This window comes from Sinohyriopsis cumingii, chromosome 4 (genome assembly GCF_028554795.1).
Source record: "Sinohyriopsis cumingii isolate HCF-2022 chromosome 4, ASM2855479v2, whole genome shotgun sequence".
Classification (NCBI taxonomy): domain Eukaryota; kingdom Metazoa; phylum Mollusca; class Bivalvia; order Unionida; family Unionidae; genus Sinohyriopsis; species Sinohyriopsis cumingii.
Window position 1 is genome coordinate 95331728 of NC_142964.1, and position 21607 is coordinate 95353334.

Sequence of the window (21607 nt, forward strand, 5' to 3'; positions counted from 1 at the left end):
ATATATACATATATACTTAAAATGGCCTATATTCTGGTCAGCCAGAGACAACTATCATCTTGCCAAAGCTATCAAGGGGATGAGACTATTCATGGGGAAGTGAATATATGTGAACAAATTAAACGGTTAAACAAATATCTTTACAAGATCTCCCACCTTCAATTAATTTGATGGCCAGATATCTACTGTTTCAAAACACTGGAAATTGAATTTGCTTTTTATGCTGCAGTTGGTAGCGATAATAAGCATCAACTTTTTCCTGCAAAAAGTTAACTTTCACAGCACAAACATATCCCAATCACTTTGAAAAATGCAACAATCAATCAGATTTCACTGCTTAGATTCAAGTTTGGTGCTAATTTCATTTGATTAAAAGTGCTTTGTTTTTACTGAAGGTTGTTTATGGGTTGCTTCTGAGAAAGGATGCATGTGTTATTAATGCCCATTTATTACTGCGACGGCAACATCAAATATTTGTATAAAAAAGTGGGGTTGGAAGTTTGTGGCTTCTTTCATGGAGACTTATAACAAAAGTTTTGTGGAACATGGTGACTCACTGTGAATGGCAGTTTAACATTGTGATAATGCTGCTACTGTTTATACTGGAACAGACTGGATAAAACCAGACTGCTACTGTTCACATTGGAACAGACTAGATAAAACCAGAATGTTACTGTTCATACTGGAACAGACTAGATAAAACCAGACTACTACTGTTCACATTGGAACAGACTATATAAAACCAGACTGCTACTGCTCACACTGGAACAGACTAGATCAAACCAGAATGTTACTGTTCATACTGGAACAGACTAAATAAAACCAGACTGCTACTGTTCACATTGGAACAGACTATATAAAACCAAACTGTTACTGCTCACACTGGAACAGACTAGATAAAACCAGAATGTTACTGTTCATACTGGAACAGACTAGATAAAACCAGACTGCTGATTATTAAATTTACTGGTTAACATTAAGTTTACTTACAGTGGTGTTCCTGCTGTCGAAGCAGATTTCACACATAGTGTTATCAGAGGTATTGGAAGCAGCTGATCTTGTCATTCTCTTCAAACAAACAAAAAAAGAATGATAGGTTACTTACAGTGGTGTTCCTGCTGTCGAAGCAGATTTCACACATAGTGTTATCAGAGGTATTGGAAGCAGCTGATCTTGTCATTCTCTTCAAACAAACAAAAAAAGAATGATAGGTTATGTACATTTATTGCTAATATATGAGTTTGGTAAGGCCTGGTATGACCAAAATATGGACAAACTACATTATTTTCTTGAAACTGTTTCAACAACAATATTATACTGACAAACTATAGCCATAAGATGTAAATGAAAGAGATATTACAAGATGCTAAAAATTCAATGACTTTAATGCTACCTTGACTGCATGATTATAACAGATCAAAATAAGGCAAATATAATGTGTGTGTGTTAGTTATTTGAAATCAGTATTGAATATAATCACATACTTTGTCAAATCTACAATCAAGAGGTAGAACTCAAATAACATTTCATAGCTGTATGTCTGTAGCCTTTGTTGCAAATGTGCACTGGAAATACAAAAGATGAATGCCATTTCATTGTGATATGTCCTGTTTTTCTCATTTACATTTTAAACATCTTGCAATTTTTCTACCAATCATGCCTACATGAGCTGTCTGAGACCAGATTTAGGAAATGAGACAATGTGTGCCAGTGTTAATTTCTTAAATATCACAGTTCATAAATGATACACAATGGTTTGCATATGTCATAAGAACATATTTGTAATGAATTATGTATATAAATATCAAACAATTAATGTAGAGTGCATTGGTGATGTGACCTTCAATCAATAATGTCTTATTTCCAATGAAACTATAACCAAGAGCCTATGTTACCTAATTAAATGGGACCTCAAGTGGCCAAGTGGTCTAAAGCACTCTCCATTACGGATCACTGCCATCTCACCTCTGTCTGTGTGGGTTCGAGTCTAGGATTCGGCCAATGTGGGTATGTGAGAAAGCTTGCCATAGCTTCTTGTGGGTCGGTGGTTCATTTCGGGGGTTTCCCCCGGGTTCTTCCTCCACCATTAATACTGGCCGCCATGCATAGCCTATTGTGTGCTGAAAAATGGCGTTAAACTCCACAACAACAACTTAATTAAATAACTGAATTACTGAACTGAATTACACAATTCTTTTTTGAGTAAATCTGATATTATTACTATTACATAGTATTATTATTATTATTATTATTATCCAAATGCCCTTATCATGTTCAGGGTTCTCAATAGATGGATAACCCATTTCTGATGCATGGGAATTCCAGCTTGTGTGTTTTTATGACAAATGCTGATTTTGGCCAGAACATCATTCTTAATTATCCATGATTTAAATCTGGTATAATTTCCTACTGAGCATACACTTATCCATAATAAATTGACTGTATGTGCCAGTGATCAACATTTGCTAGACCAATGGCTACATATTATTGGTCCTTAAGTAAAATCAGTATCAAATGGGCTGAGCCAACAGGTCACTGATGTCACGCATAAGTGGGCCCTTTGACATTTATGGTAGAGGAAGAGAAAATCAATTATGACTTGATTGATTTAATTTTTGAATCAATTACTGGTGAATCTTCGATTGCCCATCAACATACATGTGATTCTACCTGCAGTAGGACAAAATACAATTTTAACGGCCCTCTAATGCATATGCTGTTTTACAGTTACTATCTACTACTTTTGAAAAATAACTATTATTTTTTTAAAGACAAAAAGAATCAGTATATTTGTGCATAATCTCTCCAGATTATAGTAAGAAGCGATACACGTTTTACTAGCGACTAGAAATGTAATACTGATGTAATGATGTGTGGTTACGAATGCCGATGTGTATCCAACAATGTATTAACCAATTCCTTACTGCTGCAATCAGGAGAGTTGAATGCCAAATGCAGGATGTTTTATGAGGTGTTAGAAGTAATAAAAGGATCAAAAGTGATTCATGATGGATTTCAAGTCTTTTACTAACAAATCGGGAGACCTCTGAGTGGGGGTGGGGATTGTTCAATTGTTCTTATGTTGCTCAAAATGTTTTTAGAGGAATGATACATGTTTTAGTTCATGTCAAAATGCCAAAAATAAGCTTTCTGTCAATACTAAAAAAAAAAAAAAAACCACTGGCTAAAAATATGAAACTCAGGAATACATCTCCTGTCCAACTCTGAAACTTTCTCTTTAGGATGAACTTGGCAGGATGAGTATTTGAGAGCAGTTAACAACTTTAAAACCCAGCCAAAGAAAGAATGAAGTTTGATCCTTCTTGCAAGTTGAACATGGTTATGTCATTGCCATATTCTAATGAAGACAGAGAGAAAGTATTCTCTGTTCTTCTCAAAGATAAAATTATCCAAGGGCAAATTTGGACCAAAAAACTACAGAGAGCCTGTTCAGTGTGAAACTTAATAATCACAATTATTGTCATGAGTGGTCACCAATCAGTGATCTTATGAATAAAACTAAAAATGCTTTTGAATTTCATTTATTACAAATCTTGCCAGTGAACTATGAGATATACACATCTTCCTTCTGCATTTAACTGTAATACACTGGCTCATATTAGTTAATCAAAATGGCTCAAAAAATGTATTTTCTTTCCTGTCTCAGAAACGACATGCCACTAATGGTCATTCCATCACTCAAACTCACAAGAAACAGAAAGTTAGTAACATTTGTGTGGAGAAGGAGAATAAATTTCATAAAGTTGTAAGAAATCTTAAGCATCAGTTACAAAAAATGGTACAAGTGCTTCCCTTTATTCAACACGAGACAAAAAAATCTTGAGCATTAGTTAGTATGAGTAATCATCAGTATCTTCTAAAGTTTATGTTAATGTGATCATGTAGGCTCATTAACTCATCTTAAATGTAACTGTTGTTCTCAAATTTAATACTAATACAGTTTACCAAAGTCAATTTAGTCCTGATTAATGAATGCTCTGCACCTTAAATGTCATCAAGCAACTTCCAAATGAAAATTATTGATTTAATGTGGACTTACAATGGTAGCCAGGTATTAAACTGGGACAAAAAAGGGCATGTCAAGTGTAATCATAACAATATAGGGTAGTACCAAAAAATTTTCAGCAGGCACAGCTTTCATTGTAACAACACACCGAGCCACATTCTATCCAGTCTGTACTTGATCACACCTTTAGGCTGTCCTTGTCCAGAAATGTTTACACACTTTAACATTGACTTTTGCCATATGTGTTTCTCAGGGTGTGCTATCTACCAAATATCTACCAAATTTGGCTTCAATCTATAATGCACGAAAAATTATTGAGTAGAAACAAAATTTGTGACAGGTGTGACATGACATAACGGACATCAGTAAGAATATACCCCCATCATAAATATGGTGGCAGCATAACAAGAAGTTACATACTTTGGCAGGTCTTCCTTGATCTCTCCTGTATGGACTAATCACATGAGCCTCAGCAAACAATCTGTCCTGGTCACCATCATAATACCTAAAATGCAAAGGTAATTATCAGTACTGAACAGAAAAGTGAAGGTCTAAATGCATTAATGCCATCAAGCTATATTACCCAACAAGAGCACTGTAAATGACTTTTCCAAAACTTTTCCAGAGCTGTTCCATAAACTCAGGGACCATGATATCTTGCAATGTCAACCATTTATTGATCGTAATTGTGAAGTGTTCTGAATGTTTTTTAATCAGTGCTCAGCACTCTATGAAATTAGCAGTTATCAATTTGTTAACTCCATTGTTAGAAATTCTATGACTTTTGCCAAAAATTTAAAGGTTTTAAGAAATTCCACTTTTCAAATTTGTCCAGGATTCTTGGTCCTGTGCAAACCCTGACATTACATACCCACCAAGTGTTTAATAGTCCAATATGTAGGTAACTGAAATTTGTGTGCAGAAAATAACTTTGCTTCTTTCGGTGACAAATCATCATTATCTTTGACAACCAAACCAATAAGCTTCTTCCTTACCCCAAGTGCAATTCAACCACAAATTTTGGTAACTAGATGATAGAGAACTCAGGTTACTTTCATCTTTAAATCAGTGACATTTAACCTTTTGATCACAAAATCAAGAGGGTTCTTCATTATTCCAAGTGTTAGCCATTCACAAAGTTTGGTAACTGAAGATGGTGAAAAGGCAAAATCATTCTGCAGAAATCTGTCTTCATTCTGTCACAGTGACCATGACCTTTGACCTGCCTGACCCCAAACTGATAGGGCTCTTCCTTACCCCAAGTGGAAGCCATTAGTCATGGTATATAAATATGGTAGAGTGTGTGAGTTACTGTGGTTTCATTTATTTTCATGGTATCATTTTTAAATTTAAAAAAATGCTGACCAAAATAGCAGACAAAAGTCGATCACATGAATGGTTAAAATAATACAGATGCCTTAGAGAACAAAACAAACATGTCAAAATCAATCCCTGATGTGTGAGTTTTAATACTGGCCTCTGTGTGTGTATATACAGTGGAGCCTCATTAATAAGGACACATTCGTTCCCAGCAAATATGTCAGGATTAACGAGTTTTCCGGATAATTGAATCATGCACATTTTTTATTTTACGATATCATCACACCGTATATATGTGTGAATAGGCAAAGTCAGTGGTGCTGAGTTGGTCTCCGAGTATCTTTGCCTTGGCAATGAGCATTTCATCGTTGACGGTGGCATGGTGGGCCGACATGTCTGAGAACCACATGAATACGGCATCATCAACTTGTTGATATTTGGCATGGCGAGCGCGGGTTAGGTCTGCTGAGTCGGCAGGTACGGACAACCATTTGTCCTTGTTTTTTATAATGGCCGCAACTGTCGACTTGCCAATGTCTAAGGATTAGTAAGCTATAATATGCTGGCGTATATCTTGAATTGTAGCTTTTGGGTGATCTTCTTTGTGCTGGCAAATCTTCTTTTTTATGCTGGTTGGTATCTCTACTCGTCTGCGCTTGCTTGATGGTGTCGCCATAATATATGTAAAAAGTACAACGAATACAAACTGTTATCTCCCAGTTAAATGCGTAATGGTAAACTAATAAAATGCAGTCATTTTTATAAGTCGTATTTTACAGCTGCTAATGATTGACGTCCCCATTTTATTCGAAAATGAAGCCCTATACTGTCCACAGCTTAAAAATGTCAACTGTATTTGCACAGCAAACAATAAACTGTGATTGTTACATACAACTAGTAAACAACAAAGAGGCTTAATGACACTTTTAATTTATTTACCATATATTATGTCAAAAAGCGTGGACGATTTGATCCCAGTGTGTTTATTTAATTATTAACACCCCCGTCGGCGACTAGCTAAAACAGACATTGTTTATACAATCGCTGGTTACAATATGGTCACGCTACTTAGTTACTGATAGTGGCCATAGATTCTCAAGGGCTTCACTACTGTGTTTTATGTATTATTCTTCTGATTGTATTTTCACATACAATTTTTCGAATTTTCTTATTTTTGGACAGATTATTTCCGGATTATCGAGACAAGTTTTAATGTAATTTTACACTCTGGTCCCCGATTTTGATTTCCGGATCCGGAACGCGGATTTCTTGATTAACGGAGCAAATTAACGTTAAGGAATTCCGTTCCCGTTGAATTATGTCCGGATAGCGAGGTTTCCGGATAAACGGAGTCCAGATTAATGAGGCTCCACTGTATATATGTATTTAATAGGTACTTGTGCTTGAAACAATTATTTTAGCATTTTACTGTTGCTGGTGTTCCTTTCGAATTAAAAATACATGAAACCTCGCTGTTCACAAACTTGTCAAAAATATAATACATATGGCTTAAACAATCTCATTCAAAGCAATGATATGTAATAATTTTAGTTCTAGCATCTCTTAGATTTACCTATTATGGGTTGTACCACTTCCTGATCCTACCTATGCAAATCAGCACAATGGGCTCACCCAATGCATCTTTCAAACACATCTCACTAGCTGTTGTCAGCCAATTAAGTAATATGTGAAATAGTGGTTGATACCTGACCTCTCTGCCTTTAACTGCCATTATTTAAATTGCCAAGGGAGAGTTTTATATCAGCTCCAATCATGACTGTTTACTATTTATAGATGTCACATGTAACGGGCATATTCTGAAAGCGGTGGATATTTTTTCTTTCTTTTTTTGAAGACTACTGAAAATTGTGTTTTCTCGAAACATGACCATGCCAGGGGTTTGGGAGTATAAAATCATATTTTTAGCATGACACGCCATTTTTCAAACTAATTAAAATCAGATCTCAATTTCACGTGGGACAGTGGTGATCTAATTTAGATTGCACCGTATTAAGGCAGGTATGTCAACATCTTGAAAATGCATTTACACATTTCTTCAACGCGATCAAAGTTTCCTCAGACAAATTATATTTTCTGACAAGTCCAATGGGCACATCACTTAGAATACAGTACAGGCCCAATCTAAAATTAGAGGGGCCCCAAGCATCGAGCTAAAAGAGTTTTTTGACACTGCCCTCAAAGAAATTACACTCGACTGGCCAAAAAGAATTTCCAGAAATTTAAGACCATTTCTTCCTTTTAACTGCTGAGTGCTGAAACCATCTTTAATATTCTTCAGCAATAAAAATATTTTCAAATTAGCTGCTCTGATGGACGTACTGGATGTCATATTGTCACCATTTTCATTCAGGACCAGTAAAACAACATTTAAGACCAAGAGGACATTGTAAGAAATCGGGGGGCAACCCCATGTTGGTACGATTGTGTTTTTAAGGAATAACAATAACAAGAATTTCAAGATACATCTAGCTGCCATGTGGCCATATCAGACTGGTACCATTTCAATTTAGGACTTCCTACAGGTTTTGCTGAAAGCACGATATTGATATGATGAGCCATCAAAGAAGTAGCAATAAAAGTCAGTCATGGTCACCGCCATAATGGAAGTCAGATTAGCACGACTTTTGTTTACATAAGATTCTCTGAGTGAAAACTTCAAAGCGATATGACCATACATTCAGGGACAGTGATAACAAGATTTCAAAATGGCCATTGTAGCGGCCATACTGGATGTCTATGCAGCACCATTTTCATTTAAGACCAACTAGACACAATATGAAGTTGTTTAATAAAATCACTGTTGATACGACTATCCATTCTAGAGTGGTGATAAAAGATGTTCAGATTTTTAGGACCAATTTGACATAATAAAGTCTTTTGATGAAAACTTCATGCCACTGTGGTGGCCATACTGGACATCAGATCAGCACATTTTCATTTCGGACCAATTACCGGTAGATGCCTTCTGGTGAAAACATCACACATGCTAACATTGATATATTGCTTGGATATCTACCTACTGGACATGAATTATGAAATTTAAAGTTATTATTTCCAAAGATGCAGACAGTACTGACTCAAAATAAGATATCAAAATCGTATCAAAATTTAAGAGAACAAAGTTAAAGATAAAAGGTCGTATTGTTGATCCACTAAAAGATAACTCACCAGTGTGTTGGGGTTAGGATGGTAGAAATTGTGAGAACATGGAGATCCATAAGTTAAAAGGATTCAGAAAATAACAATGTTAATGTTGCAGTGGAAAAGTGATAATTACACTGGTCAACAGTGAAATCATTACTGACTTGAAAAGGCCCTAATCTGTAGTATTTTGGTGTGCCGAACACGAATATAACCGTGAAAAATTTGTATTGGCTCTCGTTTTGAAGATATTCATATACCTCATTTTCTATGTTTCACTGTGTAAATTTCTCCAGTAGGACTGCAGCAACATCCGGAATAATGATGTAACATTGCATAATACCATCATGCTCACATCATCCACAGTTGATTGCATCATTTTCTGATGCAATGCAATACTAATGCCATGCGGCTGCTGAAGTAAGTTGACGTCAGCAGTGTACTATACATGTGTAGGCCTATTATACTAATGCCAGGCAGCTGCTGAAGCTGACGTAAGCAGTGTGCTATATAAAGCCCAATCAGATAGGTTCAGCATTTAAAATATTTTAGACGTTGTGCGAGACAGTTCAAGCTACTGTTACATAAAACTTATTATTTTATCCATTTACGTACAATAAAGAACAGTAATGCCTCGAAAGTGTGTTAATACCGCGGACAATTTTTGCTATATTTGTGGGGAAGTGACATTTGCCAACCAGAAGAAAAGTATCAATTCTCAAGTGAAGAAGGCATATCATCTTTACTTCGGATGCAAGGTTGGTGACCAAGACAAGCCTTGGGCTCCGCATATATGCTGTGCTACATGTACAACACAGCTTTCACAGTGGTTGAATTGCAAAAGGTCATCAATGCCGTTTGCAGTCCCAATGGTGTGGAGAGAGCCAAGCAACCACCTAAATGACTGTTACTTCTGCTTGGTTCCTCCTCTTTCCAGCGGAATAACGAAGCGAAAGAAGTCGAGAATAGTCTACCCAAACATTCCGTCTGCATTGAGACCAGTTCCACATGGTGAGGGACTTCCTATTCCAGAACCTCCAGCAGAATATTCTCTTGATTCATCTGACGAAGACAAAGGTGAGTCGACCTGTTCTTCTCCTGGTCCATCAGCATGCAGTGATCCAGATTTTCACTGTGGTGCATCATCAACCCCACACAGAATAACACAGGAAGAACTAAATGACCTGATTCGTGATTTGGACTTATCAAAGAACAAGGCAGAATTGCTAGGATCAAGACTCCAACAATGGAATCTTCTAGAAGAAGATGTCACAATTACTGCATATCGAAAGCGCCACCAGCAATTGGAGCCTTTCTTCAGAAAGGAAAGTAATCTGATATTCTGTTTCGATATTGAGGGCCTCATGAATGCTTTAAAAATCACTCATGACCCACAAGAATGGAGACTATTTGTGGACTCTTCGAAACTGAGTCTCAAGGCTGTGCTTTTGCACAATGGAAACATTCTTCCATCTATTCCAGTAGCGTATGCTGTCCACATGAAAGAGACATACGATAACTTAAGGCAGCTACTGAATTCCATTGAGTATAACAAGTACAGCTGGCACCTCTGTGGTGATTTGAAGGTAGTTGCCCTTTTAATGGGACTGCAGCAAGGATATACAAAATACATGTGTTTCTTATGCGAGTGGGATAGCCGAGCAAGGGAAATGCACTACATGAGGAAGGAATGGACTCACAGGCAGAATGTAGCCATTGGAGAGAAGAATATCCAACACCCAGCTCTGGTTGAGGCTCAGAAAATCTTGCTACCACCCCTTCACATCAAACTAGGTTTGATGAAGAACTTCGTGAAAGCCATTGACCGGACTTTGCCAGCATTCCGATACCTGCATGAAAAATTCCCTCAACTCAGCGAAGCAAAGATTAAAGAGGGAGTTTTTGTGGGTCCTCAGATTCGAGAGCTTTTCAAAGATGACCGGTTCAACAACTTGCTGGAAGGTGACGCGAAACAAGCATGGAATGCTTTTCGCCTAGTTTCTACAAACTTCCTCGGAAATGTTAGGGCAGAAAACTATAAGGAACTAGTAGAAGACATGTTGATGAAGTATAAGAAACTTGGCTGCAATATGTCTCTAAAGATTCACTTCCTTCATTCCCATTTGGATTTCTTTCCTAGCAACTGTGGGATTGTTAGTGATGAACACGGCGAACGTTTTCATCAAGATATCGCAACAATGGAACAAAGATACCAGGGAAAATGGTCCACTACAATGCTGGCTGACTACTGCTGGACACTCCTCAGAGATGCTCCCGAACAGCTGTACAAGAGACAGGCGAAGAAATCTAAGATGTAGTCAATGACTTGATTTTTTATAGGTAGGCTATTACAGTTGACCTTTTACTATTGGAATGCATTTCGTTATGTAAACATTAATTTCTTGCAGATTACAAAAAAACTAGAGCCAATTTTGCAATTTGACTGTCATATTCGTGTTCAGCACATAAAAATTGATAAGAATTGACTAATTTTATTTCAGTAACATGACTTTTGTAAAAATTTGTTGTCCAGTGTTATGGTATTGTCATGTGCAAGACAAAAAAACAAAAGTAAAAGATTACTAACCTTTCCATCAGTTTTTCCTTGTCCCATTTAAAATGGTTTAAAAGAATTCTTGTAATGGTTGAAGGTATCTAGGAAATATATAAAAAATTAAATTAGACATTTAAAAGTATATTATTCTACGTATACAGAAAAATTAGGCATTTAAAAATGTATTAATTTGCCTTCACTCGTGTTCTAAATCCAAACCGACCATATTTTACTATGTTTTAACAAGACTCATCACTGTCTTGTTAAAGGCCACGGTGACCTTGACCTTAAAAACTGAAATCATAAGGTTTTGTCCCATCAAAAGCAACGTACTTTTAGTTTGAAGTTTAGTGAAGGTGTGTTCAAAAGAACTCAAATTATTATCCAATTAAAAATGTGTCCATAGAGAAAGGATGCCCCTGCTCCCTCCTAATTTGAATATATCCTACATGTAGAAAAAAGACAATAACTAGGGCAGAATATATGCGTGTGCACAACTCTGCACAAGAACAAGCACAAAACATCAGTGCAATGGCAAAATGTGTTCACCTGTGTAATAAATTAATAGTAATTCATCAAAAGCTGTGGGACTACTTGACATCTCTTTGAATAATCAATTATATATATATTAAATACACTGAATAGAAATAAGGGAACTCTGTGAAACCTTATCAGTGTGTGTGTTCTGTATCCACCCAATATATCAGTTAATATCTCTTTGATTTTGTGATATGTGTCAACCACAAATGAACAGGTACATTTACAAACCTTAAAATGAAACATTTTATTCATACAACAAAATGTTAAATTTTCTTGGAACCATCTTCCATCTGCATATAGTAAATCCTTTGCATGAAAAACCCCATAAAATACCCTTCATTTAACTTAGATCCTATCAGGATGTTAAATAGTATTTCCTTTCCATTCAATTTTGTTGACCGCTCTGGTGGCCTAGTGGTTAGAGCGTCTGCCTCAGATGCGGGAGGTCGTGGGTTCAAACCCCCCGGCCAAGTCATACCAAAGACTTCTAAAAATGGTACTAACAGCTGCTTCGCTAGGTGCTCAGCATTAAGAGGTTAGTGTCAGGACTGGTCGGCCTGGTGTCAGAATAATGTGACTGGGTGGGACATCATGCTACATGTCTGTGGCATGATGCCCAGTGCTACACATCACTTTAAACTGCCACACTGCAGATATCGTAGCGATGTGACTAGAATTTTCTTAAAGCTAGGTTAAAAATCTAAATCACAAACACACACACACAATTTTTTTCCACTACAAAAGTCAAACTTTTTTTTTATAAACATGGTTGCTCCAAGAAACTATTCTGAGAAAAATCCAACAAGGAATGTTACGTCAAATTTTGAATACATTTTTTAAATCATTAATCAAAATTACAAGTCAAATTTGGCTTTTTCTTTTTCTGAAGCTTAATATTTTAAATAAAATCTGGTTAAGAGAAAATGTCTGTGGAAATAAGCTCATATATATGGTAAATGTTGTATTAGTTACATGTATACCAATCAAGAATTGGTGGCAAGAAAGCTGTCAGATAATTCATGCATCCTGCAGATCATGAAATGAATCTTCTTTTTTTCCTTAATCATTTGACTTGACAGTAACCTGTTCCTTTGTTTTTGGTTTGTGTCAGTTTTCCACATAAAGAACACATTAACAGTTGTACATGTATTGAATTTAACTTTAAGTAAAATGTTGACAAAACTGCATTTATTTCACAATTACAGATTCATTATGACATGTACAAACAATAAATAATCATTAGCAAGATTTGTACTTGCAACATAAAATAATTCAGGAAAAACTTTTTGTATAATGATAATAAGACAGCATAAATATGTTCACCTCATGCAAATAAATGCCTGGCAAGGTTCAACACAGCCCATAGTAAGACGCGGAACGAATTGTACACTCTAGTATTTCTTTATATGAAATCAGACATTCAAAATTATTTGCTTGTCTTATCATGGTGACATTGATCTTTAGCTGTACAATTAATCTTTAGGCTTCCTATTAAAGAACTCTCTCATTATAACGATGCTCATGGGAACCAAAAAATAGACCTTACATAATTATAAGTCCAGCTGCAAACAACACAGATCCTGAGCAGTTGTTGTATAATGTGCCAACACATCACGGTCCATGTTGTTTGTTCTACTAGTTACCTCTAATAAACTGCATAGACTCAGATCAGCTTGTGAGCAGATCTGGATCGAAGAAGTTGGACTCACTGTAAAAGGGAGTGTGTCTGCATGTGTGTGTGTGTCTATATATATATATATATATATATATATATAGCAACATCAAGAAGTAAGGTCACCTCCTAATGAAATGCATTAAACATAGAATTTTACTACTTCACAATAACCTGACAGGAAATCTGATATAATGAATGAAGTGCTGTATTATCATGGGCAACATTTCTTTAAGATCTGATAAAGGTACTGATGGAAAATGAAGCACAATTCAAATAATCACAAGGAAATCATGTACTTTTTTCAGCATAATATATTCTTAAATATTCATTTGTCAATGCTTTCTACTTCAGAAGATATTTACTAACAAAGACAGGTAATACTGGGCCCTCCAAGACCAATTTCACCAAATTCTATCATTGATTTCTATTTTGTACTGAACTCCAGCTTTGTGTTTCACAGATGGGTGGACAAAAATGCAGTTTCAATAGTATGATGGCCAGTAAAGTTTCAATAGTATGATGGCTAGTAAAGTTTCAATAGTATGACAGCTAGTCAAGTTTCAATAGTATGATGGCTAGTCAAGTTTCAATAGTATGATGGCTAGTCAAGTTTCAACAGTATGATGGCTAGTCAAGTTTTAGTTGTTGCCAGTCAGCATTTCTTTACACTTTTGTAGGCAATTTTTGAAAATCTCAACTATCAGATGTGTAGGTTCTTTCAATGCTAACTGTGTAAATCCCAATATTTCAATTTCCCAATAGGACGTTTGATTTTCTTGTATTTCAAAACAACCCTTTTTCAATATGTATCTAACATTGTTTTGTGGTAAGGAGTAGCTAAGATTCAGCAGGACAGGCAAATTACCCAATCTACTTGTCCTTCTGGCAAAAAAGAAATCCCTTTTTATTTCATCTGTTTCTACAAAGTATCAATCATGTAGTGTACAAGCTATCAAATAAAGTTCAAGTAATGTTAAATGAATTAGGTGAAGCCACAAATATTTGATTTTTGTAGACAAGATTAAGGCAGCTGTATCATTTTGATCAAAGGACTGATTACGCTCAAGTTTGCTTTGACAACTCTCTTTGATAAGAATTACTCAGCAGTTTTGATTCATCATATTAAAAATCATTATCCAATGTTTGGAATACTTGCATGTAATTGTACACTGTAAAAAAAAAATAATAAGCCAAGATTTTTTTAATTTATTTTGAACATCATTTTAAGTGTGTGTGTGTGTGTGTGTTAAAAGTTTTAACATAGCTTTAAAAAAATTTCAGTCACACTGCTATGATGTCTGCAGTGTGGCGGTTTATAGTGATGTATAGCACTGGTGCATCATGCTGCAGACATTTAGCATAATGTCCCACCCAGTCACAATATCCTGACACCAGGCCCACCAGTCCTAACACTAACCTCTTAAGGCCTAGCACCAAGCAAGGTAGCCGCTAGTACCATGATATGACTCAGCTGGGGTTCGAACCCACGACCTCCCGCATCTGAGGCAGACACTAAACACTAGGTCACATTATTTTGAACTAACTACCATGATAATCATCAGGTTTCTGTGTCATATACAGATATACCTTTAATTTCAAGTGATTATCATGTGTGTGCTATTCTGATAGTAACCTGACATAATTTAATTGGTACCAATTACAAGGCTGTTGTCAAAAACATTCTAGCATGACTAGCCAACGGAAGTTAGCAGATGATTCTAGTTTTGATAAAGAAAATAAGGCCAAAGAGAGTGAGAGATTCATGGAATCAATCATAGAACTCAACATTTCCATGAAATTTCAAAAATATGGATTATTAGCATTATAGTTAAACACAGGGTGTTGCAACTGTGAAAAGAATAATGCGACAGCAGCCCAAGAAACATTGAACATGCAAGGTTCAACATAATCAAATCAGAACAATGGGACATCAAAATTTAAAGCAAGAAACTGTAACAAAATTTATGAGGATGATGGAGGAAGGTCCAGAACTTAAAGATTTAGAACCAAAAATTGGATAAATTTGTGAAAGATTGTTTAGGAAAAAGGTGAATGTAATATGGTGTATTAAAGTCAACCGAATAAGTGTTAATTAATATAGAAAAGAAAGTAATTTCTTCCATGATTCCTTCTAGTTGCACACAAAATTAAAGAATGGCAAGGCAAAAGGTATTGAAAATTCTTATAGCTGTAACATCACAGACAATTACAGTTGTCATGATTATCAACTGCCTTAATTCTTCATTCATTTATTATAAAACTATTTCCCAATGAATTAGCATTAGCTATTTGGTCATATTGCAAAATATTGTTACTGGGACTGCAAGTTTTAGTGTTTTTTTTTCAAGGCAGCAATCAAGAACTCCAGCTTTCAAACTTATGTGAAGAACCTGCACTATAGCTGGTGTGGCATACATATTGGATATCAGATCAGCACAATCCTTATTAAAGGGCAACAATAAGTCTTCCAGTGCAAACCGCATGCTAAGAAGATTTTCTGTCAGACTGGCACCAGTTTTATTTAGAACCAACCTGACATCATAAGAAGGAATTTAGTGACAAACCTGTGTTGATATCACCATCCATTCTGGTGGAGTAGCAATAAAATGATTTTCAAGATGCCACTGTGCTGGCAATATTGGATGTCCAGACAGATCATTTTCACTCAGGACAACTAAACATCGTAATTAGCCTTATGGTGAAAATGACATGATGATACAACATTCCATTCTGACTGAGAGGCAGTAACAAGATTTTTAAAGATGACTGTTGTGGCATCCATACTGGATGTCAGATTGGCACCATTTTTACTTAGGACAAAACCCAACATCAGATGAAGGGTTCTAGTGGAAAGCCAATGTTAATATTACCATCCCTTCAGATAGAACAGGAATAAGATTTGCAACATGGCCACTGGGGTAACAAATTCTATACTTTATGTTCAGGCTGCACCATTTTTTATTTAGAACAAGTAGACATCACATGATGTCTTCTGGAGAAAACAACTACCATGGCAGCCATATTGAACATCAGATCAACGATACTTTTATTCTGGATCAACTAGACATCGTAAGAAATCTTTTAGCAAAAAATCCATGCTGATATTACCATCCAAAAACGACAAGTAGCAATAACAAGATTTTAAAGATGGTCATGATAGTAGCCATTTTTTATGTCTGAGCTGCACCATTTTCATTCACAACCAACTAGATATCATAAGAAGTTATAACTTCATGTTATGAATTTTCGTTTTGAAGGAGTAGTAATAACCAAATTGTCAAGATATAGTGCTCAAAGAATTTTTTTTAGATTCAGGCCCAGGGCTGGTGACTATAAAAAAACACTCACAAGCCCACAGTCAGATTCAACAAGCCCAGACTACAATTAAATGCATCTGTCCAGTATGGGTGGTAATCCTCTATCAACACAAAGCAACTGCGAAATCACAAGCATGTGCTTATTACTGTCCTACAATCGATCAATTTCATTGCTAAAATCATCCTGAAAAGTATAAGTCAATTAAGATAATGAATGACAATAAAGAGAGCTAACTGGAATGTTCAATTTGGCGAAATGAATATGCTACATACAGGTTGTTCCTATTTCGACAGACATGGCACACACAGGAATGATATATGTCGATATGTTGTTTGCAGTGTGTGCAAAATAATTAAATGCAAAACCTTCCTTTTTTCCAGGCATGATTCACAAGGTAAAACTCAGACAACCAAGAGTTCTGAGATTTATTTTTGCTTGCTTTGCTTCCTAAATCAAACTTCAAAAATTTATCACACCTAAACACTATTCCAACAACTGAAATAATCAATGCTTCCAATTATATAAGGGGTAAAATCTGACTTCAAAGAAACATTGCAGTTCACAAACCTCTCAATAATCATTTGTATAGATGGCTTAAACATTCTGATTTAAGGCAATGATAAGTATTAACTTTTGTTACACACATCTAGCATCTGTCTGATTTACCTATGCATATTAGCACAATGGGCTCACCCAATGGAGTGGTCAAACAATCACACTAGCTATTATGAGAGCATTAATATATGAAATTGTGGTTTATACCTAACTTCTTTGCCTTTTAATTGCCTTTTATTTAATCTGCCCAAAGTATAGTTTTATGTGACTGTTTACCATTTATATAGGGGGCCCCAAGTGGCCGAGTGGTCTAAAGCGCTCTCCGTTACGGATCACTGCCATCTCACCTCTGTCTGCGTGGGTTCGAGTCTCGGATTCGGCCAATGTGGGTATGTGAGAAAGCTTGCCAGTAGTTTCTCCTGGGTAGGTGGTTCTTTCTGGGGTTTTCCCAGCTTCTTCCTCCACCATTAATACTGGCCGCCATGTATAGCCTATTGTGTACTGAAAAATGGTGTTAAACCCCACAACAACAACCATTTATACATGCTATTTGTAACAGGCATATACTGAAGTGAGGGTTGTTGTTCTGTTTTTGAAGATTACTGAAAATCGCATTGTTCACAACATGAAAATGTAAGGGATTTTGGGAGCAAATATTATGTTTTAGCAAGCCATGCCATGTTATGGCAAGTCAACATCTTGAATATAACAAAATTTCCACATTTCAAAGTTTTCTCATGTAAATTATATTTTTTTATACAAGCCAGACAGGCACCTCACTTAGAATACAGGAGGGGCCGGATCTGAAAGTAGATGATCCCCAGGCACCAGATCAGTACCATTTACATTTAGGACCAACTAGGCATCATAAAAAGTATTTTAGTGAAAAGCCCATGCTGATATGGCCATCCATTCTGGAGCGTTAAGATTTTCAAGATGGCTGCTGTGGGAGTCATATTGGATGTTTGAACAGCACCATTATTATTTAAGGCAACTGGACACAGAGATGATGAGAGTTTTACAGCAATCTCCTATGTAGTCTAGAGAGCAGGCCATACCATAAACCCTTCTGGTCTATGTACCAGTAGAGCTAAAAATAATAAAAAGAACAAAAGTATTTGGAATTGAGAATACAGCGGCTTCAAAACAACGATTTTATTAATCTTCAGAAAGAAGGTGATTGCCTTAGAGGGGCAGAAGGCTGAGTGGTGGTGTGAGACCCCTCTATGTATATTAGCTGGGGCACTGATAATTTACACAGACAATCTATGGGGTTATTTCTGCCCTAATAATAAACGTGTGAGCACAAAGTGGTTTTCTTTTAGAAAAAACATTGCTGAACCAATTACTAAGGGTCCCATGCAAAACCTGTTTCAAAAATGTCTAAATTATTCACTTTTTTTCAGTATTTCTGCACAAATATCATTTAGCTTTTAAGACACCAAGATTTAATGCAGAAAATAGAATGGTTAATGTCCATTCTTTCTGTCAACTCAAACAGACTGATATTTTGGTAAATAGTAGTTTCAAGTAGAATCCTAAATTTCAAACGCAGTTTGTCTATGAAATAACATTCTATTTTACATTTCCCAGGTTTACTCTTCTTGTCACTAATGAAGGATTTGATTAAACAACATTAAAACAGCTTTTTGCAACCACCATCCCTGAAGCTTAATTACAAATGTAAAATTTCAACCAGACAATAAAATGGCTAAAATATAAAAAAATGTTCTCATATCAATATTCTTGCCCATGCAAGCAATGAGCAATCAGACTTCCAATGTGAAGAGCACTCACAACATTTAAACAGCAGCCACTTTGTCATGTCTATTTTCTGTTCAATGGTTCATAGGCACTGACTTCTAAGGTGGATTCTGCTCATTTACTAATTCTTCTTTACGGTTCTGATTTATTTTATACAAGGCTTGTACTATTTTCTATACATAATGTCTCATTTTATTTTTGCCCATAAACATCAAGTTTGAATTGATTGATCAGTTTGTGTGGACTGAAGAAAGAATATCTGAAATTATTTCAAGCGTCAATAAAGAGAACTCTTTCTCTGCCATAATTTAGGCAGGTAACATGGATTCAACTTCAGATAGAGCACCAGGTACAGCTGAAAACTAATTGGGTGTTCGAAGAGTTGCCGCTCAAACATGAATACACAACACCATACAAAACTGCATACCTCATGCAAACACTAAATACTTCTGGAACAACATTTTTCAGGGAGATTTTATCTTCATTTTCAGATTTTCCCAAAATATAATAATTATAAAAGGTAAGTTTCCATTAACTTGAAAAAGATTTCCATCATTTCTCTCTTAGAAGGGATAAGAGACCAATTTTTTTAACATAGACATAAGTCTTCCTTGTGATCAGTTGATATAACATGATTGCTTTCAGCAAGAGCATATGCACTCAGAGGTTTACTGGCAACCCCATGACACTACTGTTATAACGAACTTGCATATGTTGCCAAATTAAACCTACCATATTATATATATACTAGGCTAGGCCACTTGGCCTCAAAGGTTAAAAATATTGTCATGTCAAAAATTCAAACATGCCGATTTCTGACATCTACTGATTATGGTTCTGACGTTTGCCAATGATAAGTATAAAAAAAAAGGGGGAATTGAATGTAGACCTTCAAAAATTTGAATGAGTTTTCTTATAATGCAGAAAATGTGGAAACACTCCTGGAAACAAACCTGTACAACTGCATTGACTTCTTTGATGCAGTCAACCATAAACTGCACGATCTGATCTGCTGTCAAAACTTCATACTTAAAATCTTCTGCATCTTGTTGCTCTTTGGCGGTTGATGGTTCAGGCTCATCCAACTCGATGAATTCATCATTCGATTCGTTGCTGTCATCATCCATGCAATCTACTGCATGTGGTTCTTCATCATCTTCGTCATAGGCATATTCGCCATCACTATCCATGTTTATCTGATGGTTAAAGTAAGAAAAGGACGGTAGGTGTTACTATGTTCTCGGCCTGTAACAGTTTCAGTGGATATCCGTATTTACGTTTATGACGTCACATCGGTGGCTTTTAGTTTAACAGTGCATGCAATGAAATACCTGACACTCGCGACGGATTAAGTTCAACCATCTAAGAACAACCTAGCATGCTAGATTATTCATCTCTTGCTCAATATATATTTATAGAATGGGGGCAGATCTTATAAAAAAGATAAGTCAAGTCAATTCTTCAAGCAGTAACTTCACCTTCAGATGGCAGTGAATTCTGGGATACTCTCTGTTCTGCGTTAGACTGGTTTTGACTCTCCAATGAAGAGTGGAAGAAAAGAACAATAACTGTTGCAAATGTTGTCATTACAAGGGTCTTTGTTCGAAGAGAGAAACATGTGCGGCTCTTCAAAATTAATTAAAAGAACGTTTATAAAAATCAGCAAATAAGGGTATTACTTCTAAGCAAAAGTACAAACTGTGGAGCATTATTGACAATGAGCATACATTATATTTTGTAGCTAAGAGATGGAAACATGTAAACATCTGTTTTTTAAATAAATTTTGCAAAAATGTAAAACATAATTTTGAAAAATAAACGCGCGCGCACGCAGTTTTGTACGGTAAGTCTACCCAAATTTTTTTTATCAGGTAAGTGAGAAATATATGTCAAAGTCTAGTTTGATCATAAGCTGTAGACTGAATTTTAAATGGAAATTAATTTTTTACTGAGTGTATTTGAATCATATAACTAAAATTGTATTCTTGAGTAATTATGTTACACATAATAACATTTCAATTCAGCATGATTCGTTCATTTGTTTGCTAATTTGTATGGTGTATAAAAACCTTTATGATACACAGGATAATTCATGTCAATCATGGGCGCCCACTGGATTTTTGTTGTTGCGGGGGGGGGGGATGGTCAGTCAGTAACGGCCGGGAGAGTTAGTTGCGTAGTTCCGTGTTTAAGCAGTCTGAAACTAAAGCTAATATTTTCTAAGCGTTTTGAACAGAATCTTGTAGCATATTTTCAGCTTCATTTGCGTGATAAAACTTCTCTCTCTCTCTCTCTCTCTCTCTCTCTCTCTCTCTCTCTCTCTCTATATATATATATATATATATATATATATATATATATATATATATATATATATATATATATATATATATATATATATATATATATATATATATATATATATATATATATCAATGATGTCAATGAGCCCATTCTTTCGTCCATGATATAATGTTATGAACTCACTAGTCCCACGATGTTTGATGGACTCTCTATACAAATTGGTAAATATTATGGCCTGACCCTAATTATGCTTATATTGTCGAATCACTGTGTGTCTACAGATTTTATAAGCTATATTGCAGCAGCAGGAGGGGCGAACCCGCCACTTTGTAGGAGCGTCCAAAACCAAAAATAAACCCTTTTATCTTTATATTATATCTTAAGCAAA

The 21607-nt window shown here is 35.7% G+C and overlaps 1 protein-coding gene across 2 annotated transcripts in view; it reads right to left on the bottom strand.

The window, feature by feature from the left end:
• The window catches only part of LOC149801710 (E3 ubiquitin-protein ligase arih1-like), a 71642-nt gene extending 51199 nt beyond the window's left edge, over positions 1–20443 (bottom strand). Inside the window, exons 1-4 of one of the 2 annotated variants that reach the window (XM_089955990.1) lie at positions 19869–20443; positions 11097–11164; positions 4448–4532; positions 1106–1183 (exon numbers count right to left, since the gene is read on the bottom strand). In XM_089955990.1, the coding sequence (XP_089812116.1) occupies positions 1106–1183; positions 4448–4532; positions 11097–11164; positions 19869–20105 (468 nt within the window). In that variant the 5' untranslated portion in view covers positions 20106–20443. Of the gene's footprint in view, positions 1–990; positions 1069–1105; positions 1184–4447; positions 4533–11096; positions 11165–19868 lie in introns of both variants that reach the window. The other variant, XM_089955989.1, reaches the window with a different exon arrangement.
• Between the last annotated feature and the right edge of the window lie 1164 nt (positions 20444–21607).